At 50.8% G+C, this 17,709-nt stretch overlaps 1 protein-coding gene across 3 annotated transcripts in view; it reads left to right on the forward strand.

Moving 5' to 3' along the window:
* The first annotated feature begins 556 nt into the window (after positions 1 to 556).
* The window catches only part of LOC140733257 (cell division cycle and apoptosis regulator protein 1-like), a 55,602-nt gene continuing 38,449 nt past the window's right edge, over positions 557 to 17,709 (forward strand). For 2 of the 3 annotated variants that reach the window (XM_073056372.1, XM_073056382.1), the window contains exons 1-7: positions 663 to 702; positions 3,600 to 3,709; positions 4,760 to 4,830; positions 8,381 to 8,495; positions 9,910 to 10,045; positions 10,658 to 10,781; positions 11,618 to 11,758. In XM_073056372.1, the coding sequence (XP_072912473.1) occupies positions 4,766 to 4,830; positions 8,381 to 8,495; positions 9,910 to 10,045; positions 10,658 to 10,781; positions 11,618 to 11,758 (581 nt within the window). In that variant the 5' untranslated portion in view covers positions 663 to 702; positions 3,600 to 3,709; positions 4,760 to 4,765. Of the gene's footprint in view, positions 703 to 3,599; positions 3,710 to 4,759; positions 4,831 to 8,380; positions 8,496 to 9,909; positions 10,046 to 10,657; positions 10,782 to 11,617; positions 11,759 to 17,709 lie in introns of all 3 variants that reach the window. The other variant, XM_073056390.1, reaches the window with a different exon arrangement.

Consider the following 17,709-nt stretch of genomic DNA (forward strand, 5'->3'; position numbering starts at 1 on the left):
TGTGAATGCTCACAAGAAAATGAATCCATATATGGAGACATATATGTACATTAATAATAAATTTTACTTTGAACTTTATATACCTCAGGATCACCTGTGTCCACTCAACACCCATTTTATCTATACCATTTACCTCATAATTTTATAAACAGCTCAGCTTTCTAAAACTAAAGGGCTTAATGTGAAAGGGTAAAGGCTTAAACAGGACCTGAGGGGCACATTTTTCACACAGTGATGGGCAAATGGAGGAGATACAGGGGCCTGATACAAGGCTTTAGGAACAGTTTCTTCCCCCACAACATTAGATTTCTGAACGGATTATGAAACCATGGACACTACCTCAGTTTCTGTATTTATTTTTAAACATTTTTATTGCAATTTTTATGCCTTGCGATGTACCACTGCCGCAAAACAACAAATTTTCGCGCTATGTGTCCATGACAATAAATCTACTGCTCCGCCCACTTACTACACAGTCAGGATAACTTGTACTCTCAGACCCAGCCTTTTGTTGGAGAGGTTAGAACGGCCGCAAGTCAGCCAGGGGCCGCACGGTGGCGGTGTTGGTGGAGGTTCTCATTGCCTTTGTATCTCTCAGCTGGCGGGTGGCGCGGTAGTGCCGGGTTTCGCTTGGCGCAGCACACGCTCCTCGGCCTTGGCGTAGTCCTCCAGGCGGGTGGACGCGGCGACGACTTGGTCACGGTAGGTAGGCCGCGGCGGTGGATCCGCGTTCTGGCCCGACATCGGGGAGAAATTCGGTGAAGGGAGCTGGGGACACGACGGGTGTGTGGTGCGAGGGCGGAAGGCGAGCCGGCTGCCTCCATCGGGCCTGCCGCTCGCCCTCACCCTGGGAGGCAGCGCGGGAATAGGCCTGGGCCTAAGATTAAGGCTTCGGGCCTTCACACCGACTCGGCTTCTCCCACCCCCGGCGTGTGGCGTCTACCCGGCCATGCGGATATCTCCTCTCTGCCCCACGCGGCGGCCTCCCCCTCCGCACTGGCGACCCCCCCTGACATGGCGGTTCCCCCACACGGCGGTTTCGCTTCCCACACGCCGGTCCCCGTTGTTCAGAGCCGTTGTGAGGATCCGCTGCGGTTCGGTTTTCCCGGTGTTTCTCCTGTGTAGATCTCTTTTTACTTCCGCACGGGTTTTCTTGTTTCATTCTCTCTCTCCTACAGCTTCATCTTTTTTTTTCGCGCTCTCCTTTTTTCTATCTTTGCTGCAGCTCTGTCTTCCACGTTTCTCCCTTTTTTCTCTCTCTCTCTCTCTGCTACAGTGTCTCCTCTCAAATTTTGCTTCAAAGACCGGACCAATCTTTGGTGTTTTTCCCCTCCACGTCCGTGCTGCACTGCTACCATCTTCTTCGGCACATTTATTGAATATAGTCGCTCTTTTCCTTTCTAATACCATTCCTCCGATTTTTCCCTCCCTTTAACACGATCTCCCATTTTCATTTTGTGTTATACCTAATACAATAATCTTAGTTCTTTGAATGAATCTTTTTTTTCTCTCGCATTTAAGCAATATGTCTTGGGTCTTGATATGTGGAGTAATTTGTGTTCATCTTTTAGTGCTGGAAAATATATCCTTCTCCATCTCATTGTGTTGGGGACTAAAGTCGCGGTGCTGTTACTCAGTTGTTTTTCCTGAATTTTATTTCCTGAATGCCTTGTCTAAAGTGGTTTCCCATTTCCCCTCACATTATTTTTATTATTTTCCCTTCATGCTTTTTTAATTTTTACACAATTTGTCTTTTGCTTGTCAGTCTTTGTTTATATATAGTTTTCCCCCCATAAATTCTTTTCTTTATTTTCCTGTGGGTGCTTGAAGCTAGATGAAATTTCGAGTAGTTAATTTGATTTTGACTTTATCCATGCAGTTAGCTACCACATGCTAACTGAACATCCATTTCTGACCTAAAGTTTCTGACTTCCTGATTTGCCAAACTCCTCATTTCATCTCTTAGCTGGGTTATTGTGACTCATTCAGCTGCACAGGTTCATTTCTCTCTCAGCAATAACAGGGGTAGGCTTGACAACTGTTTTAACATCCATCCAAGACCAGCAAAGATACTCCAAGCCTTTTCCCTTGGCAGAGAAGATTGAATGCTTCATGTGGAACAATACAGTGTAGGCCCTTCGGCCCATAATTTTGTGCTGACTCTAGCCTACTTCAAGATCAATTGAATCCTTCCCTCTCACGTGCCTTTAAGAGTTTCTGAAATGTCCCGAATGTATCTGTCTCTACCACCACCTTTGGCATGGTGTTCCACACACCCACCACACTCTATACAGAATTTGCATCTGACATCCTCCCTGTACTTTTCCTCCAGTCACCTTAAGTTATGCCCCCTCATGTTAGCCCTTTCTGCCCTGGAAAAAAGTCTGTGACTTTAATATACACCTCTCTTTGTGTTGAACACCTTATTCAAGTCGCTTCTCATTCTCCTCTCCAGAGAAAAATCTATTTCCATAAAGGAGATTCCTGTGGCTGCCTGGAAGACAAATCTCAAGGTTGTATACACTTTGATAATAAGTGCACTTTGAACTTGGGTTTTCACTAACTATACGAGTGTTTTGCCCGTAAAGCGGATCTGGACACTTTTAAGACTACGATCTGATTTCCTTCTATCTCGTATATTAGGTTCAAGACAGGTTCCACTTTTCCAAGCCGAGGAGGTTTCTCTAGTATTTTCTATTTCCCCTGTTGGAATTGCAAGGTGTCTGGGATATCCCTCAAACTGAAGGTCTGAAATGTCTGTTGTGGTTCCAGCACATGTCCCTGGACAAAAACTGATAGTGGTGGGGTCAGTAAACCATGCGATGGTTATTATTTTGATCTTCCTAACCAGAACAAATCCAGGCGAATAGCATCAGAGGCCAAGGCACAAAGTTGGAGTGTGGTGTTGAGTCTTTTATTATGTAGGAGGCTTCTGATTGTCGCCAAAAACTTTGACAAATTTCTGTAGATGCGCAGTGACTAGTGCATCACAGCCCAGTGTGGGAACACCAATGGTCAAGAATGGAAAAGCTTATGAAAAGTAGTGAATAAAGGGCAGTCCATCACAGGCAAAGCCCTCCTCAGCACTGAGCACATTTACATGGAGCATCCATCATCGAGGGCCCCCACCATCCAGGCCAGGCTCTGTTGATGCTGCTGCCACTGGGTGGGAGGGATAGGATCCTTCGGTGCAACACCACAGGGTCAGCAAGACTTATTACCATACAACCGTCAGGATCACTCACACACTCTGAACTGATCCCACTAACTACAGATGGCTCAACAACTCCTGGCCCTGGCATTATTTATTTATTTTTATTATTTGTATTTACACAGGTTTCCTCTTCTGCGCATTGGTTGTCACTTTTAATTGATTCCTCTGTATTTCTTTGTTCTACTGGAAATGCCCGCAAGAAAATGAATCTCCTGGTATATGGTGACATACACTGTACATACTTTGATAATAAATTGACTTTAAAGCATCTCACTGGATGCAGGCATCAGTTTTGGCAGTCACTTCCTGATTGACGGTGATCGTGAAGCAATCTGCAATTCGGATTCTAAACCATCAACTGTCTGTAATTCCATCTTTTTCTCAGGTGCGTTTCAGTTGAGTCAGACTCTGCCTTCCGAGGGATAACACGTTCGTCTTGGTGAGGAGTGCAGACAAGATCAATGTGGGGCAATCAGTTTCAGTCCTCGAAGGGAGGTGTGTATTTCATCCTGCATTGTATGGCTGCGTTTATTTAGGGTGATTGTTTGCAAAAATCATTGATAAAAATGACTATCAAAAACTTAATTGCCATCGCAACATTCACCACACAATAAGTGTTCACAGCGCTCCCATCACCATTCCTGGCTCCTCCCTTTGTTTTCCTACAAGCCCTTCAGTTCCCCCTTTGCCCCTCTCCACCCACCCCGCACCTTTCCCCCTTCATTCCTAGGCCCCAAGCCCAAGCATCATCCTCAGCATCACTTCTTGCCTCCGTCCAAGCACTATACCCCCCCCCCCACTCCCCTGAGGGGTGTGTCATATGTAATTAGAGTTGTAGAGTAATACAGCACAGAAACAGGTCATTTGCCCCTCATCTGATCCAAGCATTTCTCATAATTTGTCCAACTGCCATTTAACCTGCTTCAACCAAAGAGTTAAAAGATTATTTGTCACGTGTACATCAAAACATCGAAGCACACTGTGAATTATGTTGTTTTGTGCCAACATAGCATGCCCACAACTCATGAACGTTGATGCGTGCATCTTTGAAATGTGGGAGGAACTGGAGCATCTGCAGGAAACCCTCGCAGTCACGGGGGTGGGGGGGGGGGGCGTGTTAAACGTACAAACTCCCTACAGTGGAAATCGAGCCCCAATCTTACAGCAGGTGCTGTAAAGCTTTTCACTGCAAACTACGTGTCTCTGGTAGTTGTATCGGTGTAGGTATCACCCTGTTTCCCCATTCTTATAACATGGTTGACTGCCAGGGCATTATTCCAGCAGTTAGACAGGACAGCTTGCAAACATTGTGAAGTCGGTCAACCTGCAGTGACTAGGTACCCTGGGTGCATTGTGGATGCAAGCTATTCAATAAGAGCTTGAAGATGCAGCTTCTAAAGTGGCATTGCCCAGTACCAGATGTGTGAGGCATGGTGCTGCAGTATAGTACCCTGTGCTTCTGCCCACCACTCCCACTGCTCGAGATGCATCATAAAGTCCTGTGAAGTCGCTGAACTACAAGTGAAGCCTGTTTTCTTGTTGTAGGCTCCCATGGAGGCCAGCAGCAGTCGCTGCTTGGACCTGGACCACAATCCATACAGCAGGCACTGCTACAGGTAACTGCGCTGGTCGAGGATGTGACGTTATGAAGTTCGTGCTGATGTGCCGGGGGGGGGGGGGGGGGGGGAGTACTCATGCGCATTATTTGCTGCTGGTTTATCATCATCACTTGGGTTAATATTGGCGATGGCAAATGTATGGGTGGGCACAGTTGGTTTTGATCAGTAGAGTTAATGTTATGGGGTGTGTGGAGAGCATAATGGTTATATTAATTTGGCCATGGGCAGATTTTGTTGAAGGATTGCTTCTGATGGGTTATCAGTGCAGATTCACTTGTTATCATAGTTATAGTTATCATAGAATAATACAGGCTCTTCTGCCTATGATGTGCCAACCTTCTAACCTGCTCCAACATCTAAACCCTCCATTTTTCTGTCATCCATGTGCCTAGCTAAGAATTTTTTAAATGTCCGTAATGTATCTGCCTCCACCATCACCCTGGTAGCAAGTCCCATACACCCACCACTCTCTGTCTGTTTTTTCCCTCCGATTATCTTAAAATGATGCCCCGTATGTATTAGCCAGTTCTATTCTGGGAAAAAGTGCTGCCTGGCTGCTTGATCTATGCCTGTTTATCATCTTGTACTCTATCAAGTTACCTCTCATCTTCCTACTCCAGAGAGAAAAGCCCCAGCTCACTCAGCCTATCCTGATAAGGCATGCACTCTAATCCAAGCAGCATCCTGGTAAATCTCTGCACCCTCTGTAAAGCTCCCACACCCTTCCTATAATGAGGGCAGGTGGGAGGGTCAGGGTTGGTAAGAGGGTGTCAGTGAATGGAGAGACTGACAAAATTGTGGGCTATCGTGTGTGGGTGATATTAAAGGAGGTTATATGTTTCTGATTGAATTTATATTAAGTATTTGTGAGCCAGCTTAAGAGTCTGTGAAGCTCATCAGCCAGTGGAATTGGTGTCCTGCTGCATAATAAAAAATGACTGTTTACATTTGAGCCTGATGCCCTGGAGAAGAGATGTTTGCTTTATAACTGGAGGCATTCCACAATTGTACACTTCATTCATGGTTTGCAAGCTGGCCGTGTGCCCTTTCTCTTTTGAACTTTGTATTCGAGGTGAGAGATGCTGGTTTTGGGGAGTAGAATTACTCCCATGTCAAGTGCTCAGTTTCAACACCAGACCCTTTACAACTCTCCTAAGCCCATCCCCTTCCAACCCACCATCCCAAGAGTCTGGAACAGGATTCTCTTTGATACTGTCTTGGTCCAGTTTGGTTTGGTTCAGTCTGGCCATGATTTTTTCTGGTACTTTGTTTTCGCTTCAATAATTCATGAGCCATATGGCTCACCACACTGATTGCTGTATCTGTTCCTGTTAGATCTAACGGCTTGTCTTTCTCTTTCAGCCTGCTGACGGGGTACCCAGTTGCCTGTTTTCTCATTGACTTGCCTTGAAACTTTCCATAGTTCTATGTGTCATGAATTCCCCATAGGCTGCAGTCAGGCCAGAGCAGAACTGACACCCTGCTGTCAGGTAGCTTTTAATGTGCAAAGTAAAGCAGGAACAATGTGCAGGCTTGTGTTTAGCTATCACACCTTCCCTGCCCTTGTGTCGTTCTGTTACACCTCTGCTGAAGTCCTAACCCGCGCCATCTTCAGGTGAAACCATTCCAGTGGTCTGTTAGAAGCTCTTTAAAAACTACTTTCCATAGAAAGCCTGCCATGTTCTTGCTCTCCTTCTCAGAACTGCCTCAACCCTCTCACTGCCCCAGACTCTCAACTCTTGCCTCGCACACCAGCAAGGATTGTGTTCAAAAAGCCTTTGCTTTCTCCGTGACTGCTTGCATTCGTACAACTCTCCTTGATCTGCGTGTTACTTAAATATTGGGCCCTTGTCTGATCCCTGCTCTATCGCCTCCACTTTCAGTTAGGTAGAGCTCTGGAATCACATCCCTAATGTCTCTTAAGAAACCTTTGCTACTGAAGGCATTCTGTAAGTATTTCTAGATGTCATGAGCAGCCTTGGGTTTTCAGACTGGAAATTGGCAAACCATTTGTGCACAGCAGGATGCTGCAAATGACAATTAGCTGATTAAGGAGTCAGTCCTGATTATTGTGGTCTTCTTTAGCCCATCACCACTTCTGGGGCATAGGCAGCCAACAGCTGCTTGCCAGTGTCCTTTAACCTGTTCCAGTCTTTCAAGTTGTCCCCGGGTTGGGCCATATTTGAAGATCCTTCCTCTCGCAGCTTCTGTCGGCATTTCTATAGCTCTGGCTTTGTAATGGATGGGGTTGCTCAACTGTCCTTTTACAGCCAGGCTTGCGACCATCCTTGGCAAAGTTATTAATTGTGCTGTTGGTTGATGGGTGTATTTTGGTCTGTACTCTCGCCCAGAGAGAGAGAGAAAACATACAGAGTCTCAGTTTAACATCTCATTGAGCAGGTAGAGCTTGTTGCTTGTGGAATGGTGTTGCGGAGTACCTGGACAGACAGCAGATAGGCCTTCAGAGAGTTCTGTGCCTGTGGAATGGTGTGGAGTTCATTTACCTGGACTTTCAGCAGACAAGCTTTCAGTTTCATAAATGATGTAGGTCTTGATTCCATTTTGCCACTTGGACTTGATAGACGGTTGCCTTTCATCAGCTGTCAGTTACCTTTCGTAATTTCAGACGTGCCATTTGATGCTAACAATTAACAGCATTGTTGGGTGTACCTGTCACCCATGGTGTTCCGCATTAATTATATACAAAGGTGAATGGTAAACAGGGATGTCAGTTGAGAGTGATCAGACTTGTTTGAGGAGTCCCCCTTCCTTTCAGTGATCAGATGGTTGGCCCGCAAAATTCAGCTGAAGGGTGTGTCTGGAAGGGTTGTCTACCCTTTATGGAGTGCTGCCAAAAGATTGTTGCCCCGTTTGAATAATGACATTGGTTCTGTTGCTATTGGCAGGACCACCAGCAGGCAGGCCATTCGCAGAGGCAGCAAGTGTTTACAGGAGAGGTAACAAGTCTCCACGAATACTTTGGGTTCATTGACGAGGAAGTGTTGTTCCACCTGAATTAAATGGTGCTCGAACCAGTAGTGAGTGTAGTATTGGAAGCTTCCATTTTACTCCCAAAATGGCCACTGGGCCATTCAGATCCCAGTTGCTCTAAGCTCGATTACAAGATTGTGTAATGGGGGACTTCAGTGTCTTTTGATTAAAGAGAGAGTTTTCTGCGAGATCCCTTCGCTGATCTGTAGAAGAACACTGTTCAGAGAACTTTCAGCTCAGTTGTCACAGACATTGAACAGTCTGTCAAAGTGTGCTGTCTTAAGCTGAAGTAAGGATAGTCACTCACAGGAACTGTCAAAAATAGTTAGGCAGTTCCTCTTGAATGTGTGTGACTTCACCTACAGTGCAATTAGGATTGAGGTCGTCAATGCCAGTGGGCAGCGTGTCCAGTGGGATAGTGCCTCGTAACCATGGGACTTTGCCCTGAGTGGTCTGTGAGCCCGGCCCACTTTAGGGCGTCCCTCTCTTTGGGAGGCTCTACGTTGCACGGGCAGCAGTGGACAATGTATGATTTGTGCGTGTGTTTGTATTGCAGTGTGGTGAAGGGTCGGATACCCCAAGTTGGGGAGCGAGTGCTGGTGAAGGCGGTGTTCAATCCCAATCACTCAGTGAAATGGAGCGCACTCACAGTCCAGGTGCAGCCCACTCAGGTACAGGCTTTAGCTGAGTGAAAAAGAAATACTGACAGGCCCCGGTTGCCAGTTTATGGTGTTAGTTATGTTGAGGAATTCAGTAAGATTTAGCCAGTCCACTGCTACTAACCCTTTCCCCCCTACATATCAATCTTTAGACCCTCATCTATCATCTGTACTCGAATCCTGTTTCTTCCCTTCTCTCTAGGTTCCCATCTGCCACAGTCCTTCCAGTTTCTTGGGCATCTTCCAGATGCCACGTGGGCCTTCCTGTTTCAGACTCCTCGTTCCTCCTGTAGCAACACCTGGCTCAGTTCTTGCACTTTATGATAAATCAGCGTAGATACTGAGACTGGGACTGAAAGTAGATAGGAGAGTTCAGTGGTCAGTACACACCCACCCATCGATTGCTCCTTGGCCTATCCCATCAGTTGTACACTTGAGGTATTAGTAGGTTCTAGTGTCATGGTTGTAGTGACTGTCCATGGGTGGGTGGATCTAGGGATAGGGGTGATTGGAAACTAGCTTCACCTGACACATGTACAGCGAAACATACGGTGAAATCATGAACGATCAACACCCCCGAGGATGTGCTGGGGGCAGCCCACAAGCTTCCAGCACCAACATAGAATGCCCAGAACATACTAACCCTTGCATCTTCAGAATGTGGGAGGAAACCAGAGCAACTGGCGGAAACCCACGCAGTTATGTGAAGAACGTGCGAATTCCTTGTGGACAGCAGCAGGAATTAAGCCCTGATCGCTGACGTGCCAGTCCAGTGTTCCTCAACCTTCCTCTGCTCCTGGCCCACTTGTGACTTTCATTTACAGTTGTGTACAGTGATGCATGGTCAAAAAAGAGCAGAGATAACGATTGCGTGTCACACTCTCACAACACGCATGTGCAAACACACACCCCCTTTTGCTGTTTCATTTGCATTATCTAGCATCTTTTCCCATTGATTTCATTAAGGATTCTAATTAAATTACGTATATTCATTTATTTATATATTTTAGTAATATTTCATCAAAACAGTAAACTTCTGGCTGGTTCAGAAACTCCAGTGGCCCTCTGTTACTTGTGGCCCCTACAAAATCTGGCATGGCCTTGGGGGGGGGGGGGGGGCACATGTTAATTTTGTCTTTGCTTTGCAGGTTTGATTAAAGCTGAAGGACACTCTTCCCCTCTCACATATCACTAGAAGCCATCACCCCACATAACCCCACCCTTCCTTCCTGCTCTCATCACCACCACCAACTTCCTCCCCCACCCTAGCCACCTGTGAACAAGGTTTGAGTGATATGTCACTGTTGGCCCTGTGTCACTAGCCCAGTATAAGTGACTGAGATTCCAGAAGGCAGCTGACCCAAGTAAATGACTGGGTCTGGTGAAACCTTGTGTCGACTGCTTTTATTGCTGCTTTTCTTTGCAGAATCCATCGCACATGATGTCTGGACAGAAGCAAGGCATCCTTGGAGCTAAACCCCAGCCGCAGCCTCTGCTCCAAGCTCCACGCATTCCTTCCTTGTTGTCCTCGCAGCCGCTTCTTTCTCAGCTCCCTCACAAACGTGAGTATTGGTCGCTCAAGGGCAATAGATCACAGAGGTTTATCAGTGGCCATCAGGTGGCTCAAGCACCTACCAGCTGACACCTATTCTAATTTCACCGCCGACTCGACTGATGTCTCTTTCTCATTCGTGCCATCACAATCTGCTCTCTATCGTATTTACATCTCTGTTATAGCTAAGGCTCAGTGGTCTCGATTGGTGTGCTAGTCCAGGCCACCTATTCTCTATTTTATCTCGCCACAGAACTCTGATGAAGGTTTTAATATAAACCAGTGTTATAGAAGCAAATAATAGTTCATTTCTGCAGTCGTGATATGTTTCTGCCCCTCGTGTAGTTTGCATCATGAAAGGTTGTCGTGCTTTTTTAACAGCTTCTCTCTTTCCCCCCTCCCTCTCTGTATTCTCTCACTGCTCAACCTCATCCCTTTACCACCTTTTCTTGCTTCCTCCGTGTTCCCACCTCTCCCACTCTCCTCTGCACCCTCCCTCTACTCCCCTTCCTATTTATTCTCTCTCTTCCTGACTCCCTCCCTGCTCTATCCCCTTCCCACATTGCACTAACTCTCTGTTGCTGCCCCTTTGTTCCTCTTGTCTCCCCACCTCCCCCTCCAGCTGGTCTGCTGCAGCCCTTGGTTCACCTGGGACCACATGCCCAGCTTGGCCGCAGGCTGGATTTGGGATTGCGGCAAATGGGCAGGAATGGTCGAATGGACATGGGTCGGAGAGGCGACAGGAGGTAAATGCGCTTTAATTCTTGCAAGTTTGAAAAGAGTTAGTGGGGATGATGGTTGTCTTATTGAGGTTTTATTTGGGCATGCTGCCTCAAGCTGAGGCAAGGTAGCCCAGCTTTGGGCATCCTTAAAGGCTATCAGTCAAATTCCATCCAGTTGCTTTGGATCTGGGGTGCTACGGTAGCAGAGTTCAATCCCAGTGTCCATTGTAAGAGGTCTATTTCCTCCCCATGGAAATGCATGGTTTTCCTCGGGTACTCTGACTTCCTCCCACAGTCCAAAGATAGGTTAATTGGTCATTGTAAATTGTCCCGCGATTAGATCGGGGTTAAATCGGGGTTGTCGCAAAGAGTCGGAAGGGCTTAATCCGCTCAGTATCTCTAAATACTAAGCATTGCATAGCTGAAGTCCCTGCCCGTGGACACCTCATGAGGTATCAGGCCTTGTGAGGGAGCTACATGCTAGCCATGTGTCAGGGTCTGGGTATCTCCTAATGCTGAGATTAATCTGGGACTGAATGTGTTCTCACACTGGGTGTGTGTCAGTATTCGACTTTCATTGTGAGCTTACACTTGGAAGTCCAGGACTGCCAGCCTGCTCTGAGTCCGTATGGGATCAGATTCAGATTTGTTTATCTCATCTACATTGAAACGTAGTGATATGTGTCGTTTGCGTTAACAACCAACACATCTGTGGATATGCTGGGGCAGCCTGCAAGTACCAACAGTGTGCCCAAAATGCTCTATTTACCCTATTTTTTCTGGAATGTTGTGGAATTTTATCTCGTGGTCTAAATTAGCAATTTTCTGCCAATGTCTATTCTCTGTTTTCTTCCACCCAGGGACAATTACAAGCGCATGGGAGGCCAGGGTGGCTCCCATAAACGATACCAGGATATGGCATCTGGGGAAGGGCCAGCAAAGAAGGCACGCCATTACATTCCCTCGTACAATGTGCAGTACTCCCGCTTCTGCCTGGACAGGTACTGGCCCTTAGAATGCTCATGCGTTCATAGAACAGTACAGCGTAGCCGCTTCGGCCCTCACCTTTTAACTCAGTCAAAGTCAGATTAATCCCTCCCTCCCACATAGCCTTCCATTTTTCATTTCGCCATGTCCCGTGTGCCTCTTCCGCCACCCGTTGCATTGGGTCCATGCACCCACTCTCATTACTGTTTTGTTTTTAAAGATTACCTCTGATATCTCCCACTCCCCTTTACTTCCCTTTAATCACCTTTAAATTATGTCCTCTTGTATTAACCATTTCTGTCCTGGGTGAAAGTCACTGGCTGTCTGTTTGATCCATGTTTCTTAACTTGTACACCTCCATCATGTTGCCTCTCACCCTCCTCCACTCCAGTTCGCTCAACATATCATGGTGTCCAATGCAGGCAGCATCCTGGTAAATCTCTGCACTCTCCCTAAAGCTACCATTTCCTTCCTATAATGAGGCAATCAAAAATGAACACAACAATTGTAGTCTTTACCATTCCTATAGTGAGGAGGGCGTCTGTGTGAACCTTCGATATCCAGTGGCCTGTTGGTTCTGGCACTGGTACAGATCAAGGTTACTGGCTGAATTTGTCACCATCATACCCACAAGCATTCTTTGATGCCAGGGCACTGGACTGGCTGCTGCTCACCTAAGATGGTCACTCAAGTGCTACCATTTCTACTTCTTTGACCATGCCATTTCCTTTTTCATCGTGACATTTATTTCCCAGTTGGCAATGGGTGGGCTGTCCTGTAAACATCTGCAAGGTGATGGAACGTATTGGTCTGAGAATCACAAGTGAGGGGACCCAGGGTCAGTCTGTGAGGCCCCACGGAGTGAGCGGATCTGGGGTCAGTCTGTGAGTCTCCACGGAGTGAGGGGATCTGGGGTCAGTCTGTGAGTCTCCATGGAGTGAGGGGATCTGGGGTCAGTCTGTGAGGTCCATGGAGTGAGGGGATCTGGGGTCAGTCTGTGAGGTCCATGGAGTGGGGATCTGGGGTCAGTCTGTGAGGCCCCACGGAGTGAGCGGATCTGGGGTCAGTCTGTGAGGTCCATGGAGTGAGGGGATCTGGGGTCAGTCTGTGAGGCCCCACGGAGTGAGCGGATCTGGGGTCAGTCTGTGAGGTCCATGGAGTGAGGGGATCTGGGATCAGTCTGTGAGGTCCATGGGGTGAGGGGATCTGGGGTCAGTCTGTGAGGCCCCACGGAGTGAGCGGATCTGGGGTCAGTCTGTGAGGTCCATGGAGTGAGGGGATCTGGGATCAGTCTGTGAGGTCCACAGAGTGAGGGGATCTGGGGTCAGTCTGTGAGTCTCCATGGAGTGAGGGGATCTGGGGTCAGTCTGTGAGGTCCATGGAGTGAGGGGATCTGGGGTCAGTCTGTGAGGCCCCATGGAGTGAGGGGATCTGGGGTCAGTCTGTGAGGCCCCATGGAGTGAGGGGATCTGGGGTCAGTCTGTGAGTCTCCACGGAGTGAGGGGATCTGCGGTCAGTCTGTGAGGTCCATAGAGTGAGGGGATCTGGGGTCAGTCTGTGAGGTCCCACGGAGTGAGGGGATCTGGGGTCAGTCTGTGAGGTCCATAGAGTGAGGGGATCTGGGGTCAGTCTGTGAGGTCCCACGGAGTGAGGGAATCTGGGGTCAGTCTGTGAGGTCCCACGGAGTGAGGGGATCTGGGGTCAGTCTGTGAGGTCCCACGGAGTGAGGGGATCTGGGGTCAGTCTGTGAGGTCCCACGGAGTGAGGGGATCTGGGGTCAGTCTGTGAGGTCCCACGGAGTGAGGGGATCTGGGGTCAGTCTGTGAGGTCCCACGGAGTGAGGGGATCTGGGGTCAGTCTGTGAGGCCCCATGGAGTGAGGGGATCTGGGGTCAGTCTGTGAGGTCCATGGAGTGAGGGGATCTGCGGTCAGTCTGTGAGGCCCCATGGAGTGAGGTGATCTGGGGTCAGTCTGTGAGGTCCATGGAGTGAGGGGATCTGGGGTCAGTCTGTGAGGTCCATGGAGTGAGGGGATCTGGGGTCAGTCTGTGAGGCCCCACGGAGTGAGCGGATCTGGGGTCAGTCTGTGAGGTCCATGGAGTGAGGGGATCTGGGATCAGTCTGTGAGGTCCATGGAGTGAGGGGATCTGGGGTCAGTCTGTGAGGCCCCATGGAGTGAGGGGATCTGGGGTCAGTCTGTGAGGCCCCATGGAGTGAGGGGATCTGGGGTCAGTCTGTGAGGCCCCACGGAGTGAGCGGATCTGGGGTCAGTCTGTGAGGTCCATGGAGTGAGGGGATCTGGGATCAGTCTGTGAGGTCCATGGAGTGAGGGGATCTGGGGTCAGTCTGTGAGGCCCCATGGAGTGAGGGGATCTGGGGTCAGTCTGTGAGGCCCCATGGAGTGAGGGGATCTGGGGTCAGTCTGTGAGGTCCATGGAGTGAGGGGATCTGGGGTCAGTCTGTGAGGCCCCACGGAGTGAGCGGATCTGGGGTCAGTCTGTGAGGTCCATGGAGTGAGGGGATCTGGGATCAGTCTGTGAGGTCCATGGAGTGAGGGGATCTGGGGTCAGTCTGTGAGGCCCCATGGAGTGAGGGGATCTGGGGTCAGTCTGTGAGTCTCCATGGAGTGAGGGGATCTGGGGTCAGTCTGTGAGGTCCATGGAGTGAGGGGATCTGGGGTCAGTCTGTGAGGCCCCACGGAGTGAGCGGATCTGGGGTCAGTCTGTGAGGTCCATGGAGTGAGGGGATCTGGGATCAGTCTGTGAGGTCCATGGAGTGAGGGGATCTGGGGTCAGTCTGTGAGGCCCCATGGAGTGAGCGGATCTGGGGTCAGTCTGTGAGGTCCATGGAGTGAGGGGATCTGGGGTCAGTCTGTGAGGCCCCACGGAGTGAGCGGATCTGGGGTCAGTCTGTGAGGTCCATGGAGTGAGGGGATCTGGGATCAGTCTGTGAGGTCCATGGGGTGAGGGGATCTGGGGTCAGTCTGTGAGGCCCCACGGAGTGAGCGGATCTGGGGTCAGTCTGTGAGGTCCATGGAGTGAGGGGATCTGGGATCAGTCTGTGAGGTCCACAGAGTGAGGGGATCTGGGGTCAGTCTGTGAGTCTCCATGGAGTGAGGGGATCTGGGGTCAGTCTGTGAGGTCCATGGAGTGAGGGGATCTGGGGTCAGTCTGTGAGGCCCCACGGAGTGAGCGGATCTGGGGTCAGTCTGTGAGGTCCATGGAGTGAGGGGATCTGGGATCAGTCTGTGAGGTCCATGGAGTGAGGGGATCTGGGGTCAGTCTGTGAGGCCCCATGGAGTGAGGGGATCTGGGGTCAGTCTGTGAGGCCCCATGGAGTGAGGGGATCTGGGGTCAGTCTGTGAGTCTCCACGGAGTGAGGGGATCTGGGGTCAGTCTGTGAGTCTCCATGGAGTGAGGGGATCTGGGGTCAGTCTGTGAGGTCCATGGAGTGAGGGGATCTGGGGTCAGTCTGTGAGGTCCATGGAGTGGGGATCTGGGGTCAGTCTGTGAGGCCCCACGGAGTGAGCGGATCTGGGGTCAGTCTGTGAGGTCCATGGAGTGAGGGGATCTGGGGTCAGTCTGTGAGGCCCCACGGAGTGAGCGGATCTGGGGTCAGTCTGTGAGGTCCATGGAGTGAGGGGATCTGGGATCAGTCTGTGAGGTCCATGGGGTGAGGGGATCTGGGGTCAGTCTGTGAGGCCCCACGGAGTGAGCGGATCTGGGGTCAGTCTGTGAGGTCCATGGAGTGAGGGGATCTGGGATCAGTCTGTGAGGTCCACAGAGTGAGGGGATCTGGGGTCAGTCTGTGAGTCTCCATGGAGTGAGGGGATCTGGGGTCAGTCTGTGAGGTCCATGGAGTGAGGGGATCTGGGGTCAGTCTGTGAGGCCCCACGGAGTGAGCGGATCTGGGGTCAGTCTGTGAGGTCCATGGAGTGAGGGGATCTGGGATCAGTCTGTGAGGTCCATGGAGTGAGGGGATCTGGGGTCAGTCTGTGAGGCCCCATGGAGTGAGGGGATCTGGGGTCAGTCTGTGAGGCCCCATGGAGTGAGGGGATCTGGGGTCAGTCTGTGAGTCTCCACGGAGTGAGGGGATCTGCGGTCAGTCTGTGAGGTCCATAGAGTGAGGGGATCTGGGGTCAGTCTGTGAGGTCCCACGGAGTGAGGGGATCTGGGGTCAGTCTGTGAGGTCCATAGAGTGAGGGGATCTGGGGTCAGTCTGTGAGGTCCCACGGAGTGAGGGGATCTGGGGTCAGTCTGTGAGGTCCCACGGAGTGAGGGGATCTGGGGTCAGTCTGTGAGGTCCCACGGAGTGAGGGGATCTGGGGTCAGTCTGTGAGGTCCCACGGAGTGAGGGGATCTGGGGTCAGTCTGTGAGGTCCCACGGAGTGAGGGGATCTGGGGTCAGTCTGTGAGGTCCCACGGAGTGAGGGGATCTGGGGTCAGTCTGTGAGGCCCCATGGAGTGAGGGGATCTGGGGTCAGTCTGTGAGGTCCATGGAGTGAGGGGATCTGCGGTCAGTCTGTGAGGCCCCATGGAGTGAGGTGATCTGGGGTCAGTCTGTGAGGTCCATGGAGTGAGGGGATCTGGGGTCAGTCTGTGAGGTCCATGGAGTGAGGGGATCTGGGGTCAGTCTGTGAGGCCCCACGGAGTGAGCGGATCTGGGGTCAGTCTGTGAGGTCCATGGAGTGAGGGGATCTGGGATCAGTCTGTGAGGTCCATGGAGTGAGGGGATCTGGGGTCAGTCTGTGAGGCCCCATGGAGTGAGGGGATCTGGGGTCAGTCTGTGAGGCCCCATGGAGTGAGGGGATCTGGGGTCAGTCTGTGAGGCCCCACGGAGGTGAGCGGATCTGGGGTCAGTCTGTGAGGTCCATGGAGTGAGGGGATCTGGGATCAGTCTGTGAGGTCCATGGAGTGAGGGGATCTGGGGTCAGTCTGTGAGGCCCCATGGAGTGAGGGGATCTGGGGTCAGTCTGTGAGGCCCCATGGAGTGAGGGGATCTGGGGTCAGTCTGTGAGGTCCATGGAGTGAGGGGATCTGGGGTCAGTCTGTGAGGCCCCACGGAGTGAGCGGATCTGGGGTCAGTCTGTGAGGTCCATGGAGTGAGGGGATCTGGGATCAGTCTGTGAGGTCCATGGAGTGAGGGGATCTGCGGTCAGTCTGTGAGGCCCCATGGAGTGAGGTGATCTGGGGTCAGTCTGTGAGGTCCATGGAGTGAGGGGATCTGGGGTCAGTCTGTGAGGTCCATGGAGTGAGGGGATCTGGGGTCAGTCTGTGAGGCCCCACGGAGTGAGCGGATCTGGGGTCAGTCTGTGAGGTCCATGGAGTGAGGGGATCTGGGATCAGTCTGTGAGGTCCATGGAGTGAGGGGATCTGGGGTCAGTCTGTGAGGCCCCATGGAGTGAGGGGATCTGGGGTCAGTCTGTGAGGCCCCATGGAGTGAGGGGATCTGGGGTCAGTCTGTGAGGCCCCACGGAGTGAGCGGATCTGGGGTCAGTCTGTGAGGTCCATGGAGTGAGGGGATCTGGGATCAGTCTGTGAGGTCCATGGAGTGAGGGGATCTGGGGTCAGTCTGTGAGGCCCCATGGAGTGAGGGGATCTGGGGTCAGTCTGTGAGGCCCCATGGAGTGAGGGGATCTGGGGTCAGTCTGTGAGGTCCATGGAGTGAGGGGATCTGGGGTCAGTCTGTGAGGCCCCACGGAGTGAGCGGATCTGGGGTCAGTCTGTGAGGTCCATGGAGTGAGGGGATCTGGGATCAGTCTGTGAGGTCCATGGAGTGAGGGGATCTGGGGTCAGTCTGTGAGGCCCCATGGAGTGAGGGGATCTGGGGTCAGTCTGTGAGTCTCCATGGAGTGAGGGGATCTGGGGTCAGTCTGTGAGGTCCATGGAGTGAGGGGATCTGGGGTCAGTCTGTGAGGCCCCACGGAGTGAGCGGATCTGGGGTCAGTCTGTGAGGTCCATGGAGTG

Source organism: Hemitrygon akajei, chromosome 1, assembly GCF_048418815.1.
Source record: "Hemitrygon akajei chromosome 1, sHemAka1.3, whole genome shotgun sequence".
NCBI classification, from domain to species: domain Eukaryota; kingdom Metazoa; phylum Chordata; class Chondrichthyes; order Myliobatiformes; family Dasyatidae; genus Hemitrygon; species Hemitrygon akajei.